This window comes from Pseudorca crassidens, chromosome 9 (assembly GCF_039906515.1).
Source record: "Pseudorca crassidens isolate mPseCra1 chromosome 9, mPseCra1.hap1, whole genome shotgun sequence".
NCBI classification, from domain to species: domain Eukaryota; kingdom Metazoa; phylum Chordata; class Mammalia; order Artiodactyla; family Delphinidae; genus Pseudorca; species Pseudorca crassidens.
In genome coordinates, this window is record NC_090304.1 from 78,276,798 (window position 1) to 78,301,004 (window position 24,207).

Sequence of the window (24,207 nt, forward strand, 5' to 3'; positions counted from 1 at the left end):
ACATTAATATACTTTATTCTTTCACAGCATGCCCAGAGACAAATTCAGGAAATTCTTACTTGAGCAAGAAAATACTTCAGCAGAAAAAGTAATAGCCTTAGCAAGAAAATACTTCAGCAGAAGAAAAAATAGCCTCAGCCAAGATGAAAGTGAAAGCTCAAGAAATTGTCCATCACATGCTGCCTCACATAATTCACAATGTTATTTATAATGGTATCCAAATTAGATAAATTACGTGAACATGTTTTGTAACCATAAATTGGTTATTATATTTTCTTTTGTAAACAAAACATCATTAACAATTTCTGAAACCATGTTAATGAAGTTGGGTGTCTAATAGGCATCTCACATTTAACATATTTGAAACCTAAATCTTATTCTTTCTCCCACCCTCAACCTACTCCTCCCCATTTTAGGAAATGGCAATACCCTTTAGGCAGTTGGTTCCAGCTCCAAATCTGAGAGTCACATTTGACTCTTTTTTAAAAAATTCCACTCACTTGCCACAACCATGCACCAACACATCTTACTGGCTCAAGTTTAAAATCTGGAAGACTTCTTGCCACCTCTATTACTACCACCCTAGTCCAAGCCGCCATAATCTCTCACCCAGCCTACCATTACAACATTCAATCTAGTCTCGTTTCTAGCCTTATCGACTGTAGCCTAGTTTCTCCATAGCCACTAGAGTGATCCTTTTGAAAGATTAAATTAGATCTTACTCTCCTACTCAAAAGTCTCCAATGGCTTTCCCTCCACTGGAAGCTGGATTTTATATTAATCCCTTGTATACTACATAAGTCTCCACTGCACTAGAAGGATATCCCCCATGCACTGTTCCAATTTCAAGTCCTAGCACACTTCCCCTACCCCACTCTTTTCTAGATACAGTGATCTTCTTGCTGTTCCTTGAACATATCAAATAAAATTCTGCCCTCAGAGCCTTTTGTATTTAAAGTATCCACTGCTTCTAGATAATATTCTTCACCCAAATATTTGAGTGGCAACCTTCTTTCTTCATTCAGACCTCTGCCCTAATTTCCCTCCTTGGAGGCCTTCCCTGAGCACCGTATCTAAAATAGAACTGACATCAGTCTCTATCCCTCTATACTACTCCATTTTTCCTCATAGCACTTTTCACTACCTCATATATTCTAGTAGGAAAGAAAAATAAATGTAAGCTTAATGAGCATAGGGACTTTGAAGTTTTGCTCACTACTGTATCCCAGCACCTAGAAAGTGCTTGGCACATAGTAGGTGCTCAATATTTATTTCCTTCATAAAAGAATGAATTATTTTATGGTTTTTGAAGTGTGAAAAGTTAACCATTATATTTAATTCATATGTCTCTTTTAACAAAATAGAGAGACTTTAATGTAATACTCTTTTTTATTGCTTAAATCATACTCATCTTTCCTGCCAAGAGAAAAAACTTATAAATGTCTCAAATTATCTTTCTATTATCCAAATATCTAAACTTAAAGCCTTTTTTTTAGAATCAATACAACTTAATAAAGGACTGTACAACTTAAATAAAACATGAAAAACCTGCTTAAAATTTTGAAGAAAGAAATAAATAATTTAAAGGTGAAAAAATAAATCTGTAATTTTTAAAAAAGTTGGTAACATTGTGTTTAAATTTTCTTTTTTCTTGGGTATCATTGTAAAGCAACATTTGAATGAAGAATGATTATAAGAGTAAACATCTGTAAGCAACTAAGAAACCAAGTTATGCTTCTTAATGCTAATACACCATGTGACAAAGCAATAAGGTGCCTATGAGTGATGAGATATCAAACTAATAATATAGAAAACACTAGACTTTCAGGAAGGCTAACCATGCCCAAATACTTCAAACAGTAAGCACAACCTTCTCATTTTTATTTGCACTTTACACTGCCCTACTTTGCTTACTCTCTCTCAAATTGGCCCTGGAGAAACAGACTTGTGATGATAGCAGTGGGAATAGAATCAACTTAAATTCCTGTGACTAGGCCAGTTAAAAATTTGCAAAGATAGCTAATCGTCCCAGTATACACATTTAGCCTTTCTTTGTGAAGATCATCTATTCTACCCTCTTGGCATGGTCCTGAAGGGGGCTTATGTGTTTTGTGTTTTAACTCAAAACTGGATTCGTTGTGGCACTTTTGAATCTCAGTCACCAGAACACATTCCAATTTGAGTCATTGTATCCAACTTTGCAAAAACTCTGTTTTAAATAGCTTCAACTGGAAAAGTTTATTATTTGAACTCTAAAAATGAACAAATTGATTCACAAAGACAGAGGCATTTGAATGGTGGGCGAGTGATTTTTATTCTGTTTGTACATTCTGCTTCCAATCTGGGAGTTTTTTCCACACAAAAAGAAAGAAAGAAAAAAAACCTGGCTGAAATACAGTCAGAATTTATATGTACTTTTAAAATGAACTCCAACAAGGAGTTTCAGCCTTTTTTCAAATTTTTACTTGCAAAACCACTAAACCTGGTGGCTAAAATATCCAATTTTCCATAAGAGCTTGAAACAATTTCAATATGATGATCTCTTTTGGCATATCTTCCCAGGAGATTACTGAATTAAATCTGCACTACTTTCCTGGCCGCCGATGATCTATTTCCAGAATCTGGCAGCAAGGCTGGCACCATTAAAAGCCTTTGAAATGCGACGTTATAAGTAGGGAAATGGCAAGGAGGACGACTTGCAGACGGAATGGCAGAAGCGTCAGGGAGTGGGTGAGAGAATGTAGAGAAAGGAAATTTCCACTCCACAAAGCCTTTTAAAAGAGATGGTGTTTGGGGATACTGATGCTCCAGAAAGACACAACTCAAACCCCACAGCAGGACTCGGTAGTTAAACCAAAAATCCTACCCTGAATTATCCCCGAGGCAATCATTTCAGAATCCCCACGGTGGCGTTTGCCTGTATCTGAAGATTCTGCGTCTCACTGTCTTTCATCACTCTCAATACCCTCACGAAAACATCATCATAAAAAGGGAGGTAGAACGGAGTCAGGCTCCGAGGAACAAGTCAGCTTCGCATTCCTGCGAAGACTTGCGTCCCTGAGGATGCTAGGCTTCCAGGCCGCCGCCAGCAGTCAGCTCAGAGGGGTGGGGGGAGTAGGCGGTAGTCCGCTCCTCCTATTGGCTGCCTCTGGCGCCCCGCCCCCACACCCTGGTAGCCGTCGCGAAGGACGCGGTGTCGGTTGGCTGTCAACATGGCGGAGGCGTTGGGGTCGCGGCCGCCACCTCTGCCATTGCCACGCAAGGTCGCCGCTGCTGCAGCTGCCGTCGCCACCACAGCCAAGAGCGCCACTGTGCGGGAACCAGAGCTGCCGCGGCCAACCTTCCCGCCGCAGTGACGCGGGGCCTGAGAGACGGAGTGCAGGGAGGGGCGGAGGAGGAGGAAGCCGGAGCTGCCATGAGGGAGGCTGTGGGGACCAGCCGAGAGGCGACGCTGAGGTGAATGAAGGATGATGACCGGGAGGCCCGGAGCCCGGAGCGCGGTCTCGAGACAGGGCACTGAATCCTCGGACACCCGCGTCAGAGCCCCCCTCAGCCCTCGGTTGAGCGACGGGCGTCACCGACCTGGCGCTTACCTGTATCCTTCCAGCCGTGGCTGCCGGCGTAGCGATGTTGGAAGCGGGGCCCATCTTTTTTCCCATTAGATTCCCATTATCACAGATGCAAGGTGATAGAAACTAGCTAGTCATCTTAGTGCGGATATTTGATTCAGTAACTGTCGTTGCTCCCCTTAAACCTGAAATACCATTTTATCCTATTCTAGGACCGCTTTCCCGTCCACCTTGTTATCTCACCCCCATTCAACTTTGGTGTAAATTTTTTGTGAGTTTTCAAATAGATCAACCGTGTGTTCTGTGGGGATTGTTTTGTCTTCTAGAGTTATGCCATTATGCTCTTTACTTCATATTATCCACACCCTGATTAATCATGCTGCTTGGAGAAAAGAATTCCACAAACAGGTAAAATGTTTTGCTCTCCTGAAACAGTCCGTTTTAACAGTTAACCTAGCACTTCCCTAATTTATTTACCAGAGCTGCTAAAGCCTAACACAGTTGGTTAATTTGTTTTGTTTTCCATCCTCTGCCCAGGCTGTTGTCAGAGAGACAACAGACAGAAAATTAGAAGCAAAGGACTCGGAGGCTTCACACTGGATTATCTCTGACTTGTCCCTAAGAATTGGTCTAGCCCACCTTTGAGATTGCTGTTGGTTGCATTGTAGAAAATTGAAAGAGTGAAAAAGTTTTGTTTTCAAAATATGTAAACCATGTTTATTCCTTCAGAGAATGTTATGATAATTAGAGTGTAACCTTTGTATTCTCAAAGGACTTGGTTGGTAGTGATGGTGCTGTATAATCATCTTCATTCTTGTCAGAGAATGGAGTGTCTTCACTTTTCAAGTTAAACCCCATTTTCTTATCCTTATTGTCTTCCACTTCTGGGATGTTGCACTTTTAAAAGCAAGTCAATCAATTTTCATTTAGTGCCTGCTCTTTAACTAGGTGCTTGGGATACAACTCTAGTGAGGAAGACAGATATGTACAAAGCTTAACTGATGGTAAAATATCCCCCCCTCTGATCATGCTTTCCTCAAGCTTTTAACCCTTCTGTCTTTTCTTTCTTTAGTCAACTTCTCAGAAACCCTAACCGCAATAGCAGCTTCTAATTCTTTTCATCTATTCATTATTAACTCCATTCACTTTGGCTTTTGCCCTTACTACTCCTCAAAACTGTCCTCGCTCAAGAAGTAATCTGAAATAAACTGTATTGCTTTCTGTATGGATTTGATTCTGTCCCCTTGACATTGTATTTTCTTGGACCCCGAACTCCTATTACACCGACCCTGATTTATAGCTAAATCAGAAAATAGGGAAGCACTGTAAGTGGCTCATTGACAAAGTGTATCTTTCCATCATTTTCATTAGTGAAATGGTCATAAACTTAATATTTTTAAATTTATGAGGTATGAATATTGATACAACAAAGGAAATATTTGTAAATAAATTCAGCAGTACCTCAAATGAACAAAACCAAATAGACATAATTCCAGAATTATGTTGGTTTCCTATAAAGAAATGCATTACTAAAAATATACTTGAATTATAAATATATAGTTAAAATTAAGAAAGTTGTAGATGATTATTTCAATAGATGCCCAGGGCTTTGCTAAAATCCAACAACTTTTGCTAGTATGTGTGTATATATATGCATCTGTATGTATATATAAGTATATATACTTTTTGCTAGTTTATATATATATATATTTGCTAGTATATATAAAATTAGTATATATATTTAAATTGGGATAGAGGAATTCTTTTGAACGTAATAAAGACTATGACACTAAATCAAGAATATCATTATGTTACTAGTTGGAGAAACACTTAAGCACCTTTTGTATTATTTTGGATGTTCTTAGTATCTGTAATGTTTCATATTGGATACCTGGTACAAAGTAGGTATGCAAATTTATTGAATTAATGACTGAATTTAAAAAATGAACTGCAGACTTAAAATAAGCAAGTGGCTTGGTAAAATTTCTACATGTGATTTCCAAATATGAATTCAATACTCAGAGGCCATCCAGCTTTCTGTTGAAGTTCTCTCACTCAAGTTAGAATTCCCTGACTCTAAAGGCAAGGAACAAAACCTTATGAAGTTCATCTAATTAAAATTAGCTGAAGTTCTATAATTTCAATTTCTTAAAATAATTCAAATATATATAGAAATAGAATAAAAAAGTGAAGTTTTCATGTCCCCTTCACACTATGCCTCTTATTTTCTCATAAATATCTCCAGTCTTTTCCCCTTCCATTTTATCCTAGCCCCCACTTTGCCTCTCTTTATTCCCTACCCAGTTTACACCCTATTCTTAATTATCTACACATATTCTCTCACCAACATCCTTGGTTCTTTGCACTCCTATTCTTCCTCAACCACCCAGTAACTACTACAACCCTATTTCTCTACTCCTTCACTCAACAATAAAAATGCTGTCAGAGAAAAAATCACAAAACCGCTACAGCTTGATGGTTTCCAGCTTCACCAGAACAAGAACAGGGTTCTCTCTTGTTCCTCTTAATTAGTTTCTGTGCCGGATCTTGATCACCTCCCGTCACTCGCAGTAGACTGTCTTACTACAATACTTCATAAGAGAATGGATGCCATGAACTCCCTCAGGTCCCTCCCAACAAACAACACAAACCTTCTTACTTCCATCACCACCCTCAATCCCCTACCCTGTTTTTATTCCAGGCTTACTGATGGGATATCACTTTTACTGTAGAAGGTGAATCCATTCACTTGTGCCCTATTTTCATCACCTCTCTTCTCAGTAACCCTGGATTGTAAATTATCCTAACTCTCTCTTACAATTTACTTACAACTTTTGTCAAATAGCCTTCTTTCCCTACAGCCTGTAAACATGCTCTGGTCTTAACTATCCTTAAAAGTAACAATCAAACCCTTTTAACTGTGTTCTAATATCTCCTGTCTCCTTAGTCAAACCTCTAAAAAAGCATAGTCTAAATTCACCATCTCTATCTTGAGTCACATTTTACACTAAATTCCAAAATATGCTTGAACTGATAAAAAGGGTAAATATAAAAATAAATACAAAATCATAAAGGAAAACTGACAGAAAATAGAACTTCAACACTTTCATAGTTTGAAGGTATAGTAACTTTACCTTTTGAAAAGAAAGAATCAATTTCAAGTGAAAAATATCTCAAAAATAACTCATTAATTTAAAACTTCAGTGTAAGGAGAAATTATATAATTAAATAAAACAAATTATCTGGGGAAAATACTTGTAGTAACTATGATAGAGTGTTAATATTTACACTATTCTATCTCTATTGAATTTACTGAAATTGATTTTTTAAATGACATTCTCAATAGATAAATGTCCAGTGACTCTGAACTAACGATTCACCAAAAAGGAAAATAAAAATTAGTTGCCCAACATGGCAGTTATTCTATTTTGCTAATACATACATAATAAAACATGACTTTCCATTCGGTCTTTCTATAAAAAAAGTACTACCTTATGCTTGTGAGGTGTAGAAACTCATGTTCATATATTTCTAATGACATGTAGATTTATAGAACCCTTTTAGAAACCAATTTGTCTGTGAGGCACTAAAAGCTATAAAAATGTGTATACCTTTTTTCCTAGTTTATCTACTGAGAATTTTCTCCAAGGAAGTCATTCAGTAAGCTTTTATTAAGCCATTACCATATTCTAAGCACCATGCCAGGCATTGGAGTTACAGAAATACAGAGGAGACACATATGACGTACCCATGAGGGTGTTAAGTCATCCAGTGAGGGTTAGAAGAAGCTTCACAGGGGAGGAACTTCTTGAGGTGTCCCTGAAAGGATGAGTAGAATTAGCCAGCAAGTGCCAAAAGATAATGGCATACTACATCATGGCTTGTTCTGTTAATAAGTATCTTAGTGTGGCTGAGCATCGGAGACATGCAGGGAAATGTTGAAAAATGAAGTTGAAAAAACAGACCAGATTATAAAATGCTGTATATTCCAAGAAATTTTTAATGCATCATGAAGGTGATAGGGAGATTTTAGAGAATAACAAAGAATGAGAAACCCAATTAGATTTCTGTTTAGCTGGTTTTGTGGAGGTTCAAATGGAGGATGGCAAGTTTAGGAGTACTGTAATAAGATGAGTTAGAAGACTACTGAAGTAGTCCAGGCAAGGGATTTAGAACATCTGAGCCAAGTCTGTGGAGAGGTACAGAGAAGAAGAAAAAGAATCTGGATGGCTCTAATAAACTTGACCAGAGTATGGGTTATATGATTCATAGTTATTAGTGATGGTAACATATTTAAAACAACCTAAATAAGCTACAATTAGAAAAAGACTAAATTGGGAGAAGAAGAGATGAGGATGAAGTGGGGTAGATTAGGCTATGCTTTTAAATTATAATCATTATGTATTACGTGCCCGTAGTATTCTTGGGTTTGTTGTTGGTTGGTTATTTTACTGTTAAATATATAAAAATTACCTTCCTTTGAACAAGTATTTAACAGTGATTCTTATGGAAATATCTTACCTTTACAACACAGCTTGTATGAAAAATAAAAGTTTAACCAACCATCTAATATTTTTTAAATTTGGATACCATACTTTGAAGAGATGCAAAGGCAGCAGTATATTTTACAACTCGGCAGGCAATATTATACATATATTATATATAATACATGTGTATATTATATAGAGTAAGAGACATTTAATTAAATCTAACAATATATAGTTGTCAGAACGTTATTACAAACGTTACATTTGTGATTTTCTTTATGTTCCTGTGGTGAGACTTCAAGCATGTTAAACAGAGAACAGAATTATCTCCACATGCATCTTAGTCCTGCATATTTCTCACCTGAGCCAAAGCAATGTCTCCCTTTTCTCCCAACAATGTTGCTCTTGGGTACCCTGAAAGGAAGTTGCACTTTCCTCCACTGCCATGTTGTGACTTCGTAGTTAGCTATCTTGTTAAAGTCTGACTCCTTCTAATAAAGTACTCTATTAGAAAAGAACAAGCTAAATCTTTAGCTGTTTCTATGCTAACAAAAAACAAAAACAAAAACAGGTTGCTTCCCTTTCTGTTTCACTTTTATAAATCCTTCAAAAGAAACTTTAAGTAAAAATATTGTGTGTGAGTGCGTGTATTTGTTTATGGTGAGGTAGTGCAAAATTTTTAATACAGGTAAATTAATTATGAGCAATGGCATAAAAATGGTTAAATAGCAACATAATTGAAAGCCCCCATTAGCAAAGTTTCAAATGACCAAAAAGTTCAAATAGACGTGCTTGTTTTGAAATATATAAGGTTTTTCTTACTATGTTGATGCTGAAGCACTGCAGGATCCTAAAATTAACACATTTTGAATTAACAACTTACGTATAGCATAATTTATTATTTAATGTATTTCTTATATTCTGTTTTACCATTAATATTTATGACATATAAAAAAACTTGATTAAGTAGAACTCTTAAAGAGAATTTCATACCTTTATTTTGAGGGGAGAAAATTTAAACACACTGTTTATTCTAAAAAGACAAATAGGCATGCCCTGCAATAAATAACTTCAGTACAATCTTGTATGCATCTACCTCTAATGATGAGGTACTGAAAATGGTAATTGAATGACCACTTTTTAAAACTTCAAAATCATTAAAAACAGAAAAATACTGTGATAAATTTGGTAAAGGCATTCATTAATGCCAGTTGAAATGTAACTAAATAAGCTCGGACATCAATTAACCATATCAATTCAACTTATTTAAAGAAAGTTTAATTTTATACAGTAAATTTCAAATGAATGGATAATTAGGATAACTAAAATACTCCATATTTGGCAAAATTCTGAGTAAACATTACTGTGTATGGTTTTCCTAATGGTTTGTTTTTTAACTTATGAGTAAATCACTAAGTAAACTATATTGCCAAACTTCCCAGTTATATTGCTATTTGATTTTTAATATTTGAATATGACTTTCATGCTATGGATTAAAGGATCTACTGAAACGTTTAATTCATCGGCTTTCTATTAATGAGATATAACCTTCTTTCATTTTTCTATGTACATGCCTAAGATAGTAACTTGTTAATAAGTACTCAAATATCTATATAACGAATGAAAAGATATGTAGTCTCCTTATCTGGGCTCATGATGTCTAAAAGTAATTAATTTTTTTCCCCAAAGAAAGTAAAATATATCTTCAGTTGTAATACCAAGCCAAGAGTTTTTTTTATATAAAACATGTGCTGGTCATACACTAACAGTGATGTGTACACATACTAATTGTTCCACAAAAAATCATTACATCATTAGTATGAGGCTGTAATTGTACTTATCAGATAGCACTGATACTCATCCAGTAAAGACATAAACCACTGTCCTTAACTTTATGCTACCATTAGAGATATGAAAATCCATTTTGAGAAAAATTTAGAAGAAGAGCGCCAAATCTTACTGCAGCAACAAAAAATATGTCGAAATCAAGCACGTAAATATTTTGTGGAGTCAAACCGGAGAAAAAAGTAAGTAACTGTATTTTATTCAGAAGCATAGAAACTCAAAGTCATAAATTAATCATTTCTCTACTTTGTAGCATTTTATGAACCTAAGTCATGACAGTGTTTTATCTATAAAATTGATCAAGATTTTTGTGGCTTTTAAATTTTATTGTTTTTCTGCCACAGCACAAAGATAGTGATGTATCATCTAGTTTACTGACCATGACTGTAGCAGTCTTTTCTTGTCATAGAACTTATTAGTGTCATATTCACTTCTTAAAATGACTATAAAAAGTATTCTTCATTTTTTGTAACATTTTATGATAAAAGGTTACCAATTAGCATTTAGGCTCTAATAGAACATATTTCATTTTAATTCATTATTCACTTATATATAATTTTTCTATATGTGCTACCCTCATTCATCCAGTCAGAAAAATGGGGAAAATATGAATAGTTGTGGAAATATGATAAAAAAAATTTTATAAATGATTACCATGAAAAAAGATGCTTTCTAATATAAACTGGAAACTAAATAAAGTAAAAATGCAAACCATCCTATCCCTGCTTGACATTTTTCAAGAGTGTTTGAATTATTAGATTTTTTTAATACAGAGTGGTTATGCCATTTTTATTGTTGTTTTTGCTACCTTGTTCATAGTTCTACAATAGGTGAATAGTAGAAAAGCCCTAGAATTTATTACTACATCATTGGGCATATGTTGCAAATCCCATTTGGGGAATACAAAATTGTTTATCTGTAATTTTTTTCTGGCGCTGAATTATCTTTAGACTAACTCTATATTGCCTGGCGTAGTTGAAAGTATTTAATGAAGCTTGTTTTTGTTTTTGTTTTATATTTGTGTATTTCTGTTTTTCTCCTACCTTTCAGCTCCTGAAGCTTATAAGAGGCACATGATAGGAGTTCAATAAAAATGAATAATCATATGTTGAAAGGGTCATGGGCTTTGGAATCAGAGATCTAGGTTTAAATCCTAGCTCCATGAGTTAGAGCAAGTTATTTAATCTCTTTGAGCTTCAGTTTCTTATTTATGATTGGAATTAATACAATATTTTTCAAGGAATTGTTACATAGAGCAAAAAAGGTAATATTAGAGATGAATAGTTGAGAACGCATGTAGAAGTATTTGTCACATAGTGCTCTTCATTAAGCTTATTTTATTGATTAATAAATAAATATTTGTCAGTTGTATATTTTCTAATAATTGTCTTGCTGTATGAAATAGCAGGCTTTACATGTGGAATTTGATTCATAAAGTTCCAACCTGTCTTCTCTTATCAAACACCCATAAGAATTCTGATGTAGAAAATATAGAAGAAAATTTTTGGTTTAAAATTCTAAGAGGCAGAACATTTTCCAATACAATTTGATTATATTTTATTTTTCTGTCACCCTACAGTGGTGTAAAAAAAAAAACAAACCCTTTTTGTTTTTGTAAAGCCACATAAAAATTTATTTTAAAACACTAATCTTTTGTTTCTATATTTCACCTTTTAAAAGGGGACCAAATTATTTGTACGCTTCTGAATTTCAGAATATGTCTATCATTATGGATTTTTTGGCCTATCTATGCTTAACCTCATCTAAGTTTATGCTGTCTATTCATATTATGGTCATAGAATTTAGAAAAAAATATTTTTCCTACAAGTAGAGATATTCTCCTAACACTGTTTTTTTCTACAGAAAGAGACAAATTTATACTTTGACATTGTCAGTACTGTTTCCCCAATAGTACTCAAAAGATGTTCATAGCACCAAGTGCTCTTTGTTTACTTGCATTAATCACTTAAAATCACACACATTTTAATTTTCTTGTTATGTATTATTTTTTGAATTTCTATTGCCAGTATTTTTCTTGTATGTTTTTATCACATTCTTAAGTTTTCCATTCTGTCACTCAGTGTCCATACAGTGGAGTCCCCTTTGTTTCCCTCCAAGTCCTCCTCCTTTCATCACTAGGTACTGCTACAACAGATACAGGTTACCTTTTAGACCTAATGCACAACGGGCATCTGAGACTTCCCTTTATTGGTCTCAGGAACTGGAGCCACAGTTTCTTGCCTCATAGCATCCCTTTTTTTGTTTTGTTTTATAACATTAGATTGCTGGATTACATCCTCAGGTAACTTTCTAGTAGGCTGCTTTGTGGACCAAGTAATTTTAATATATACACACATAAAGAAAATTAAATTATTTCCTACATTGTTTTTAATTTTCAACTTTAGAACTATCTTTTGATAAATTAGTGAATAAGCATTTATTCATTAGCAAGCATAACTAATTGAGTACCAATTATTAAACATCATATTGGAAGAAAAAAATAATTTTGGTTAACCTATTTTATCACTAAACATTAGAAATGTCAATAATCTGATTTAACGTGACTTCATGAGGAAAATAAATTGAAATAAATTTTAGGAAGTAAAGAACTCAAAAGGAACCTTCAGATAGTTTTAAAATAATATAAGCATGTAGGCTTAAAAGTTCAGATGATCAGACTATATAACTAACTGGCAGAATAAGAAAGAAAAGGACAGAATGGGGAAAACTGCCCAAAAAAAGAGAAGAGGAAACACTACCAAGTGGTGAGAGACAAGCACTTAGGAAGAATCACTAAAATCTATAATTAAAAAAGATTCCTTACATATCCTATAGGCAGAAAAAAAAATTACCTAGAGAATCACGGAATGAATTACTTGGTGAACATGAAGTATGGGGTAGCTGCATTATCTATTCGTGAGAATGATGGAGTTTGGAGTTCCCCATGAAGCAGGAAAAATGTACCTTAGAATAAATAAGAAGGAATTATACTTTAAGCAATAAGTCATATTAATCAAACCTGCATATATAGAAGTTTGGTATAAGCTAAAAAATATAAACAGATTCAAATAAATCCAGGTATCAGTAGGTTTAAATATCCATGGGTATATTATCCATAATATATTCATAATGTATTAAAGGAAAATTAAAGGAATTTAGTATATTTAGAAGTTATCTTTGACCATTTAAAATGTCATACAGGACAGCACTTATTCATTCAATTAACATTTACTGGGTTTCATATACTAGAGGATAAAAATAAAATGCATGATTCTTGCCCTCAATTTACTAATAGTGAAGTAATAAAGGATGACAATGCTATGCAATAAATACTATGATTGAGTCACCTACAAGGTGCTGTAGAAGTACATCTCATATACTGCAGGACAAGGAAGAACTCCTGGAAGAGTAAAGTCTTATTAGATAACCAGGAGTTAGGGTACTTGAGAGATAAAGGAGAACAATAGGTGAAAAAGCTTAATGTTATGAAATAAAAGACAAAAGTTTTATGTGATTTAGGCACAGGAAAATGTGGAAGGGTATCAGGAAAGGAAGCTATAGAGATGATAGGAGTCATTTCATAAAATAACTTTTGTGTCAATCTGAAGAAATTAAACCCTATCCTTAGGACTCTGAGAGGTTGTTGAAAGAGTTAAATCATAAAAGTATCATGATTATGTTTATATTTTATCTCATTGTAGCAGAGGGGTAGAGGATGAATTGAAAGCGCAGGCTGGAGGCAAAGAAGACAGGTAGAAAGCTGTTACAGTGATCTAAGCCAGAGAAGGTATGAAGGTAGAGTATGAAGGTAGAGTCGGGATTGAGTAGGTAGGGTCAGTAGGAGTCAAAGGTCAGTTATGTGTGGTGCATGAAGAGCATTGTCAGAAATGGAATACTTATCAATTATGCAAATGTTATTGACATTATTAATATAAATCCTTCTAAATTGCAATGCATATTTCTGTAATCTTTTATACAAATTATGATAAATGCAGTTTGATCTATTCTTTATGCCTTAGAATCATTATTATGGGCATCAAATATTCTATTCTGTTATATTACTGTATTGTCCTTGAGCTATTAAGCTTTATTTAGTTTACAGTACTAGCCTCAACTGGTAAGCTTGGTGAATTTTTTTTAATTTAATTTTTATTGAAGTATAACTGTTTTACAATGTTGTATTAGTTTCTACTGTACAGCAAAGTGAATCAGCTATATGTATACATATATCTCCTCTTTTTGGATTTCCTTCCCATTTAGGTCACCACAGAGCATTTAGTAGAGTTCTCTGTGCTATACAGTAGGTTCTTATTAGTTATCTATTTTATATGTAGTATCAATACTGTATATAATCAATCCCAATCTCCCAATTCATCCCCCCCCCCGCTTTCCACCTTGGTATCCATACGTTTGTTCTCTACATCTGTGTCTCTATTTCTGCTTTGTAAATAAGATCATCTATACCAGTTTTCTAGATTCCACATATATGCGTTAATATACGATATTTTTTTTTTCTCTTTCTGACTTACTTCACTGTGTATGACTCTCTAGGTCCATCCACAATTCTACAACTGACCCAATTTCATTCTTTTTTATGGTTGAGTAATATCCCGTTGTATATATGTACCAGATCTTCTTTAACCAGTCCTCTGTTGATGGACATTTAACTTGCTTCCATATCCTGGCTATTGTAAATAGTGCAGCAATGAACATTGGGGCACATGTGTCTTTCTTAATTATGTTTTTCTCTGGGTATATGCCCAGTAGTGGGATCACTGGGTCATATGGTAGCTCTGTTTTTAGTTTTTTAAGGAACCTCCATACTGTTCTCCATAGTGGCTGTACCAATCTACATTCCCAACAACAGTGTAACAGGATTCCCTTTTCTCTACACCCTCTTCAGCATTTATTATTTGTAGATTTTTTTGATGATGGCCATTCTGACTGATGAGAAGTGATACCTCACTGTACTTGTGATTTGCATTTCTCTCATAATTAGTGATGTTGAGCATCTTTTCATGTGTTTGTTGGCCATCAGTATGTCTTCTTTGGAGAAATGTCTGTATAGGTCTTCCACCCATTTTTTGATTGGGTTGTTGTTTTCTGGGGTTTTTTTTTTTTTGACATTGAGCTGCATGAGCTATTTGTGTATATTGGAGATTAATACCTTGTCAGTTGCTTCATTTGCAAATATTTTCTCCCATTCTGAGGGTTGTCTTTTCATCTTGTTTATGGTTTCCTTTGCCGTGCAAAAGCTAATAAGTTTAATTAGATCCCATTTGCTTATTTTTCTTTTTATTTTCATTACTCTAGGAGGTGGGTCAAAAAAGATCTTGCTGCAATTTATGTCAAAGGGTGTTTTGCCTATGTTTTCCTCTAAGACTTTTATAGTGTCCAGCCTTACATTTAGGTCTTTAGCCCATTTTGAGTTTATTTTTGTGTATGGTGTTAGGGAGTGTTCTAATTTCATTCTTTTACATGTAGTCGTCCAGTTTTCCCAGCACCACTTATAGAAGAGAGCATCTTTTCTCCATTATATATTCTTGCCTCCTTTATCAGAGATTAGGTGACCATAGGTGCCTGGGTTTATCTCTGGGCTTTCCGTCCTGTTCCCTTGATCTATATTTCTGTTTTTGTGCGAGTACCATACTGTTTTAATGACTTAGTAGTATAGTCTGAAGTCCGGGAGCCTGATTCCTCCAGCTCTGTTTTTCTTTTTCAAGATTGTTTGGGCTATTCGGGGTCTTTTGTATTTCCATACAAATTGTAAATTTTTTATTCTAATTCTTTATAAAATGCCATTGGTAATTTGATAAGGATTACAGTGAATCTGTAGATTGCTTTGGGTAGTATAGTCATTTTCACAATATTGATTCTTCCAGTCCAGGAACATGGTATATCTCTCCATCTGTTTGTGTCGTCTTTGATTTCTTTCATCAGTATCTCATAGCTTTCTGATTACAGGTCTTTTGCCTCCTAGGTAGGTTTATCCCTAGGTATTTTACTCTTTTTGTTGCAATGGTAAATAGGATAGTTTTCTTAATTTCTCTTTCTGATTTTTTGTTATTAGTGTATAGGAATGCAAGAGATTTCTGTGTATTAATTTTGTATCCTGCAACTTTACCGAATTCATTGATTAGCTCTAGTAGTTTTCAGGCGGCATCTTTAGGATTTTCTATGCAAAGTATCATGTCATCTGCAAACAGTGACAGTTTTACTTCTTTCCAATTTGGAATCCTTTTATATCTTTTCCTTCTTTGATTGTTGTGGCTAGGACTTCCAAAACAATGTTGAATAAAAGTGGTGAGAGTGGTCATCCTTGCCTTGTTCCTGAATTTAGGGAAAATGCTTTCAGTTTTTTACCATTGAGAATGATGTTTGCTGTGGGTTTGTCATATATGGCCTTTATTATGTTGAGGCTGGTTCCCTCTATGCCCATTTTCTGGTGAGTTTTTTAATCATAAATGGGTGTTGAATTTTGTCAAAATCTTTTTCTGCATCTATTGAGATGATCATATGGCTTTTATTTCTCTATTTGTTAATATAGTGTATCACATTGATTGATTTGCATATATTGAAGGATCCTTGCATCCCAGGGATAAATCCCACTTGATCAGGGTGTATGATCCTTTTAATGTATTGTTGGATTCTGCTTGCTAGTATTTTGTTGAGGATTTTTGCTTCTATTTTTATCAGTGATATTGGCCTGTAATTTTCTTTTTTGTGATATCTTTGTCACCTCTGGGTATCAGGGTGAAGGTGGCCTCATAGAATGAGGTTGGGGGTGGTCCTCCATCTGCAATTTTTTGTAAGAGTTTGAGAAGGATAGCTGTTAGCTCTTCTCTAAATGTTTGATAGAATTCACCTGTGAAGCCATCTTGTTCTGGACTTTTGTCTGTTGGAAGATTTTAATCACAGTTTCAATTTCATTACTTGTGATTGGTCTGTTTATAGTTTCTATTTCTTCCTGGTTCAGTCTCAGAAGGTTGTGCTTTTCTAAGAATTTGTCCATTTCTTCCACATTGTCCATTTTATTGGCATATAGATGCTTGTAGTAATCTCTCATGATCCTCTGTATTTCTGCACTGTCAGTTGTTACTTCTCCTTTTTCATTTCTAATTCTGTTGATTTGAGTCTGCTCCCTTTTTTTCTTGATGAGTTTGGCTAAAGGGTTATCAGTTTTGTTTATCATCTCAAAGAACCAGCTTTTAGTTTCATTGATCTTTGCTATTGTTTTCTTTGTTTCTATTTCATTTATTTCTGCTCTGATCTTTATGATTTCTTTCCTTCTACTAACTTTGGGTTTTGTTTGTTCTTCTTTCTCTTGTTGTTTCAAGTGTAATGTTAGGTTGTTTATTTGAGATTTTTTTTTGTTGCTTGAGGTCGGATTGTATTGCTACAAGCTTCCCTCTCAGAACTGCTTTTGCTGAGTCCCATGGCATTTGGGTCATCATCTTTTTGTTATCATTTGTTTATAGGTATTTTTTAATTTTCTCTTTGATTTCTTCAGTGATCCATTGGTTATTTAGTAGCATATTGTTTAGCCTCCATGTGTTTGTGATTTTTATAGTTTATTTTCTGTAATTGATTTCTAATCTCATTGCATTGTGGTCAGAAAAGATGCTTGATATGATTTTGATTTTCTTCAATTTACCAAGGCTTGATTTGTGACCCAAGATGTGACCTATCCTGAAGGATAATCCATGTGCACTTGAGAAGAAAGTGTATCTGCCGCTTTCGGATGGAATGTCTTATAGATATCAATTAAGTCTATCTGGTCTAATGTGTGATTTAAGGCTTGTGTTTCCTTATTAATTTTCTGTTTGGATGATCTCTCCATTGGTGTGAGTAGAGTGTTAACGTTTCCCACTATTATTGTATTACTGTCAATTGCTTTTATGGCTGTTAGCATTTGCCTTATGTATTGAAGTGCTCCTGTGTGGGTGTATAAATATTTACAATTGTTATATCTTCTTCTTGGATTGATCCCTTTATTCTTTATTCTTATGTAGTGTCCTTCCTTGTCTCTTATTACAGTCTTTATTTTAAAGTCTATTTTTTTTCTTATTCTTATGTACTGTCCTTCCTTGTCTCTTATAACAGTCTTTATTTTAAAGTCTATTTTTTTTCTGATGTGAGTATTGCTACTCCAGCTTTCTTTTGATTTCCATTTGCATAGAATATCTTTTTCCTTCCCCTCACTTTCAGTCTGTATGTTTTCCTAGGTCTGAAGTGCATCTCTTATAGACAGCATATATATGGATGTTGTTTTTGTATTTATTCAGCCAGTCTGTGTCTTTTGGTTGGAGCATTTAATCCATTTACATTTAAGGTAACTATCGATATGTATGTTCCTATTCCCATTTTCTTAATTGTTTTGGTTTTGTTTTTGTAGGTGTTTTTCTTCTCCTGTGTTTCCTGCCTAGAGAAGTTTCTTTAGCATATGTTGTAAAGCTGTTTGGTGGTTCTGAATTCTCTTAGCTTTTGCTTGTCTATAAAGCTTTTGATGTCTCTGTAGAATCTGAATGAGAACGTTACTGGGTACAGTGTTCTTGGCTGTAGGTTTTTCCTTTTCATCACTTTAAATATATCCTGCCATTGCCTTCTGGCCTGTAGAGTTTCTGCTGAAAAATCAGCTGATAACCTTATGGGGATTCCCTTGTATGTTATTTTTGCTTTTCCTTTGCTGCTTTTAATTTTTTTCTTTGTATTTAATTTTTGTTAGTTTGATTAATATGTGTCTTGGTGTGTTCCTCCTAGGGTTTATCCTGTATGGGATTCTCTGGGCTTCTTGCACTTGGGTGACTATTTCCTTTCCCATGTTTGGGAAGTTTTCCACTTTAATCTCTTCAAATATTTTCTCAGACCCTTTCTCTTTCTCTTTTTCTTCTGGGACCCCTGTAATTTGAATATTGGTGGGGTTAATGTTGTCCCAGAGGTCTCTGAGACTGATCTTATTTCTTTTCATCCTTTTTTTTCTTTATTCTGTTCTGTGGCATTTATTTCCACTATTCTATATTCCAGTTCACTTATCCATTCTTCTGCCTCAGTTATTCTGCTATTGATTTCTTCTTGTGTATTTTTCATTTAAGTTATTGTGTTGTTCATCACTGTTTGTTTGTTCTTTAGTTCTTCTAGGTCCTTGTTAAACATTTCTTGTATCTTCTCGATCCATGCCTGCATTCTATTTCTGAGATCTTGAATCATCTTAACTATCATTACTCTGAATCCTTTTTCAGGTAAATTGCCTATTTCCTCTTCATTTATTTAGTCTTGTGGATTTTTACCTTGCTTCTTCATCCGAAACCTATTTCTCTGTCGTCTCATTTTATCTAATTTACTGTGTTTGTGGTCTCCTTTCCACAGGCTGCAGTGTTGTAGTTCCTCTTGTTTCTGGTGTCTGCCCCCTGGTGGGTGAAGTTGGTCCAGGGGCTTTTGTAGGTTTCCTGTTGGAAGGGACTGGTGCCTGAACTGGTGGCTGGAGCTGAGTCTTGTCCCTCTGATCGGCAGGGCCTCATCAGGTAGTGTGTTTTGTGGTGTCTGTGAGTTTAGTACAACTTTAGGCAGCCTGTCTGCTAATGGATGGGGCTGTGTTATTGTCTTGCTGGTTGTTTGGTGTGGGGTGTCCAACACTGGTGCCTGCAGGCAGTTGGGTGGAGCCAGGTCTTGCTGTTGAGATGAAGACCTCCAGGAGAGCTCACATCGTTTAATATTCCCTGGGGCCGGAAATTCTCTGGCATTCCAGCATCTTGGACTTGGTGCTCTTACCCGTGAGTCTCAGGCCTGACCCCTCGTTAGGGAACCATGACCCTGCAAGCTGTGTGGCACAGCCAGGAAAAAGAAAAGAAGACCAACAAAACCCAAGACAAATGATAAAAACAAAATGAAAGAAACAAGGAAAGAAAGATAGAAAAGAAAACCAAAAAAAGAAAACAAAAATCCAGAGAACAACCTAACAAACAAAAGAAAACAAAAACAAACAATAAAAACAAAATTAACAATAAAAACAAAACTAACAAAAACCAAGAACAGAACAAAAACAGTAAACAAGCTGAAAAAAAGAAAACATTAAACACACAAAAATGATAAAAACAAAACAAGAAAAATCACAAAACAATAAAGTAAAAATTTTAAATTTAAAAATATATTTTGAAAATTTTTAAATTAAAGCAAAAAAAGAAATAAGTAAAGAAAAAGTAAGTAACAAATAAAATATAATTAAAAAACAGAAAACAACAACAGAACAAAATGAAACAAAAAGGAAAAAGAGAGAAAAAATAATACTAGTAATAATATTTTCCTGAGTCCTTCACTGTCAGTGTCCTTGCCCCCCACTGACAGCAAGCCACAGTCAACCCCCACCTCCCCAGGAGGCCCTCCTGTACCTCTAGGTAGGTCTCTGGACCTGCCATGGGCACTGTGGGGGCAGCTCAGACTCTGACCTGGCCCAACTCCCACATGCACTTGCCCCCAAAGTCCACAGCTGCCAAAGTTAGACCGGTCTAAGTTGTGGGAGTACTCAGTGTCCATTCAGATATTCCACAGGTGCAGGGTTTACCAAGAAGATCACTGGGATTTAATCTGTGGCTTGTGCAGCTGCACAGAGAGATTTCCGTTCCTCTTCCTTAGTCAGACAGCCCCTGGGGCTCAGCTTTGGTTTTGGCCCCACCTCTGCATGTGGGCCACCCTCAGGTTTCTGTTCGCCATCCAGGTGAGAGAGAGGCAAAAGCAGTGGCCAGTTGGGTCCCTCAGTCTGATTGGGGCACTTATTCACTCAGGCCAGGGAGGGAGAAGGAGACCACAACTGTGGCACATGCAAAGTGCTTGTGGCAGAGACCAGCAGGAAGATGCAACAGACTGGGACGTGTCTGGTGGGAGTCCCTCCCAGTACCCATGGAGGCAGGGATCAGCAGGTGGGGAAGGGTTTTGCAGTGGTGACCCTGCCCCTTGTGCACCACTCAACAATGGCACCTTGTTTCCAAGGCAGACCATGCTTCCTCTAGCAGCATTTCCAGCCATGGAGCCCCTCACTCCCGTCTCCTCAAGTTGTCTCTGCACAGCCAACAGCAGTCCTCTCCCCACATCCACTCTTCTAACACCACACTTTAGCACTCAGCTTCTGCCAGCATTGGCGTCTTTCTGTCTCAGTCTGGGGTGCCCAGGGCTGATTCTGGATGAGGCTTTGGCATGGGCATCATGAGCAGGCCCCATGTGCACTCAAAGGAGGCTTTGGCAGTGGTGGAGCTCAGGACTCTGGAGCCTGTGCACCAAAGAGACCTTGGCTTGAGGAGCAGGTGGGCCTGCACAGACAGGTGCCCCTCCCAGTGCCCACAGAGGCAGGGGGCTGGCAGGTGGGGAAGGGAGTTGCAGTGGCGGCCCCGCCCCTTGCATGCCACTCAACAATGGCGACTTGTTTCTATAGTGCTCCAGGATTCTTCAGAAAACTTTCCAGGTTGTGAAGCTCCTTACTCCGGTCCCTTCAGGCTGTCTCTTCACAGCCAGCAGCTGTCCCCTCCCTGGGTCCACTCTCCAAACCCCACTTTCCAGCACCCAGCCTCCCTCCACACCTGGAGACACACAACTCAGGCTGGGGTGTGCAGAGCAGCAGCATGGGCCATACACACAGTTCTTACTTTGTCCTGCCTTCCACAGACCAGTTGCTGCATTTCCCTTCAAACCCCTGAAGGTCCCTTTCTGCCCCAGCTGATTTCCCTGCCATGAATGGGCTTTTGTGAGTGCGGGAACCTCTCCTCACCTTCAGTTCCCTGCCAGGGGTGATGCTTCCTTCCTGTTTCCTTTTTTTTCTTTCTTTCTTTCATCTGTCCTGGTTGTGTGGGGATTTATCTTGTCCTTTTAGGTGTCCAGGGGCTTCCACTAGTGTTCAGCAGATGCTCTGTGAGAATTGATCCATTTGTAGATGTATTCTTAATGTACTTGTGAGGAGAGGCAAATTCTGAATCCTCCTATTCTGCCATCTGACTCCTCCCCACCAAATATATTCCTTTTTGATTTTAGTCTTTCTCTTTCTAGAAGTTCCCTCACCTTTCTTCTTTTATATTTCTAATACATTATTACCTAAGTAAACAAAGGATTTTGTTGGAACTGAATCCAATAAGAATTCATGTGAATAAGGACCTAAGAGACTCTTATGATTAAAATTTATGGGCTTCAGTTAATTGATATTGACATGTTTATTTTGGCTGACACCTCAGCTTTTAGAGAAATGAGGTGCTATTATATTTTGCCTTTGTAGTATGTACATTACTAATTCTCTGTGTTAAATCAGAATATGGATCTTTGTTGTTTGGGTATTTTCCATTCCAATAGTCTGTTAAGGGTCATTTTTAATTTTTTATTTGTTTTCTTTTCCAGCAAAGTGACAGACAATAAGTTGGAAATATGATATTCAACATAGATTGGGGGATTTCAAATAAGTTTAAGTCTTGGCAAGTACAGGATTAATAACCACTGGGACATATGTGTTTCTTTGCCAAGCAGTGAAAACTGACAGTATATTCTTCAGTTGTTTTATTTCTTATAGGATGTTGACATTATTGTTTGTTTAAAATGTTATTCTTTATTTTTAAAAACTATATTTCTCCAATTGCATTTTTTAATTTAAAAGAATAATATTTTATCCTATTTTAAATGTCTTTAGTTTCTATCTATCTAAAATAGTGCTGAGTTTTAAACTTAAATGTGATCATGTCTCTAGAAAGTTATATTTACATAAGTCTGAATTATGGTTCCAAACAGGAAAAAGAAATACATCACAAATGGCTGGTCTCCAGTTCTAGTGGTGTCCCTTGTGACCTCAGTTACTCTTTCTTCTTTTTATTAACATCTTTATTGGAGTATAATTGCTTTACAATGGTGTGTTAGTTTCTGCTTTATAACAAAGTGAATCAGCTATGCATATACATATATCTCCATATCCCCTCCCTCTTGCATTTCCCTCCCTCCCTCCCTATCCCACCCTTCTAGGTGGTCAGAAAGCACCGAGCTGATCCTCCTGTACTATGCAGCTGCTTCCCACTAGCTATCTATTTTACATTTGGTAGTGTATATATGTCCATACCAATCTCTCACTTCGTCCCAGTTTACCCTTCCCCCTACCCGTGTCCTCAAGTCCATTCTCTACGTCTGCGTCTTTACTCCTGTCCTGCCCCTAGCTTCTTGAGAACCTTTTTTTTTAGATTCCATATATATGTGTTAGCATACGGTATTTTTCTCTTTCTGACTTACTTCACTCTGTATGACAGACTATAGGTCCATCCATCTCACTACAAAAAACTCAATTTCGTTTCTTTTAATGGCTGAGTAATATTCCATTGTATATATGTGCCACCTCTTCTTTATTCATTCATCTGTTGATGGACACATAGGTTGCTTCCATGTCCTAGCTATTGTAAATAGAATTACAATGAACATTATGGTACATGACTGTTTCTGAATTATGGGTTTCTCTGCCTATATGCACAGTAGTGGGATTGCTGGGTCATATGGTACTTCTATTTTTAGTTTTCTAAGGAACCTCCATACTGTTCTCCATAGTGCCTGTATCAATTTACATTCCCACCAACAGTGCAAGAGGGTTCCCTTTTCTCCACACCCTCTCCAGCATTTATTGTTTGTAGATTTTTTGATGTTGGCCATTCTCACTGGTGAGAGGTGATACCTCACTGTACTTTTTCATTTGCATTTTTCTCATAATTAGTGATGTTTAGCATCTTTTCATGTGTTTGTTGGCCATCTGTATGTCTTCTTTGGAGAAATGGCTATTTAGGTCTTCTGCCCATTTTTGGATTGGGTTGCTTGTTTTATTGATATTGCGCTGCATGAGCTGCTTGTAAATTTTGGAGATTAATCCTTTGTCAGTTTCTTTATTTGCAAATATTTTCTCCCATTCTGAGGGTTGTCTTCTCATCTTGTTTATGGTTTCCTTTGCTGTGCAAAAGCTTTTAAGTTTCATTAGATCCCATTCGTTTATTTTCATTTTTGTTTCCATTTTTCTAGGAGGTGGGTCAAAAAGAATCTTGCTGTGATTTATGTCATAGAGTGTTCTGCCTATGTTTTCCTCTAAGAGTTTTATACTGTGTGGCCTTACATTTTGGTCTTTAATCCATTTTGAGTTTATTTTTGTGTATGGTGTTAGGGAGTGTTCTAATTTCACTCTTTTATAGGTAGCTGTCCAATTTTCCCAGCCCCACTTATTGAAGAGGCTGTCTTTTTTCCATTTTATATTCTTGCCTCCTTTATGAAAAATAAGGTGGCCATATGTGCATGGGCTTATCTCTCGGCTTTCT

At 36.2% G+C, this 24,207-nt stretch overlaps 1 protein-coding gene across 7 annotated transcripts in view; it reads left to right on the forward strand.

Annotated features, from left to right (window-relative positions):
- The first annotated feature begins 3,184 nt into the window (after positions 1–3,184).
- Positions 3,185–24,207, forward strand: part of CEP126 (centrosomal protein 126) — a 116,970-nt gene continuing 95,947 nt past the window's right edge. For 6 of the 7 annotated variants that reach the window (XM_067750811.1, XM_067750805.1, XM_067750806.1 and 3 more), the window contains exons 1-2: positions 3,185–3,595; positions 9,964–10,083. In XM_067750811.1, coding sequence (XP_067606912.1) covers positions 3,468–3,595; positions 9,964–10,083 — 248 coding nt within the window. In that variant the 5' untranslated portion in view covers positions 3,185–3,467. The remainder of the gene's footprint in view (positions 3,596–9,963; positions 10,084–24,207) is intronic. The other variant, XM_067750808.1, reaches the window with a different exon arrangement.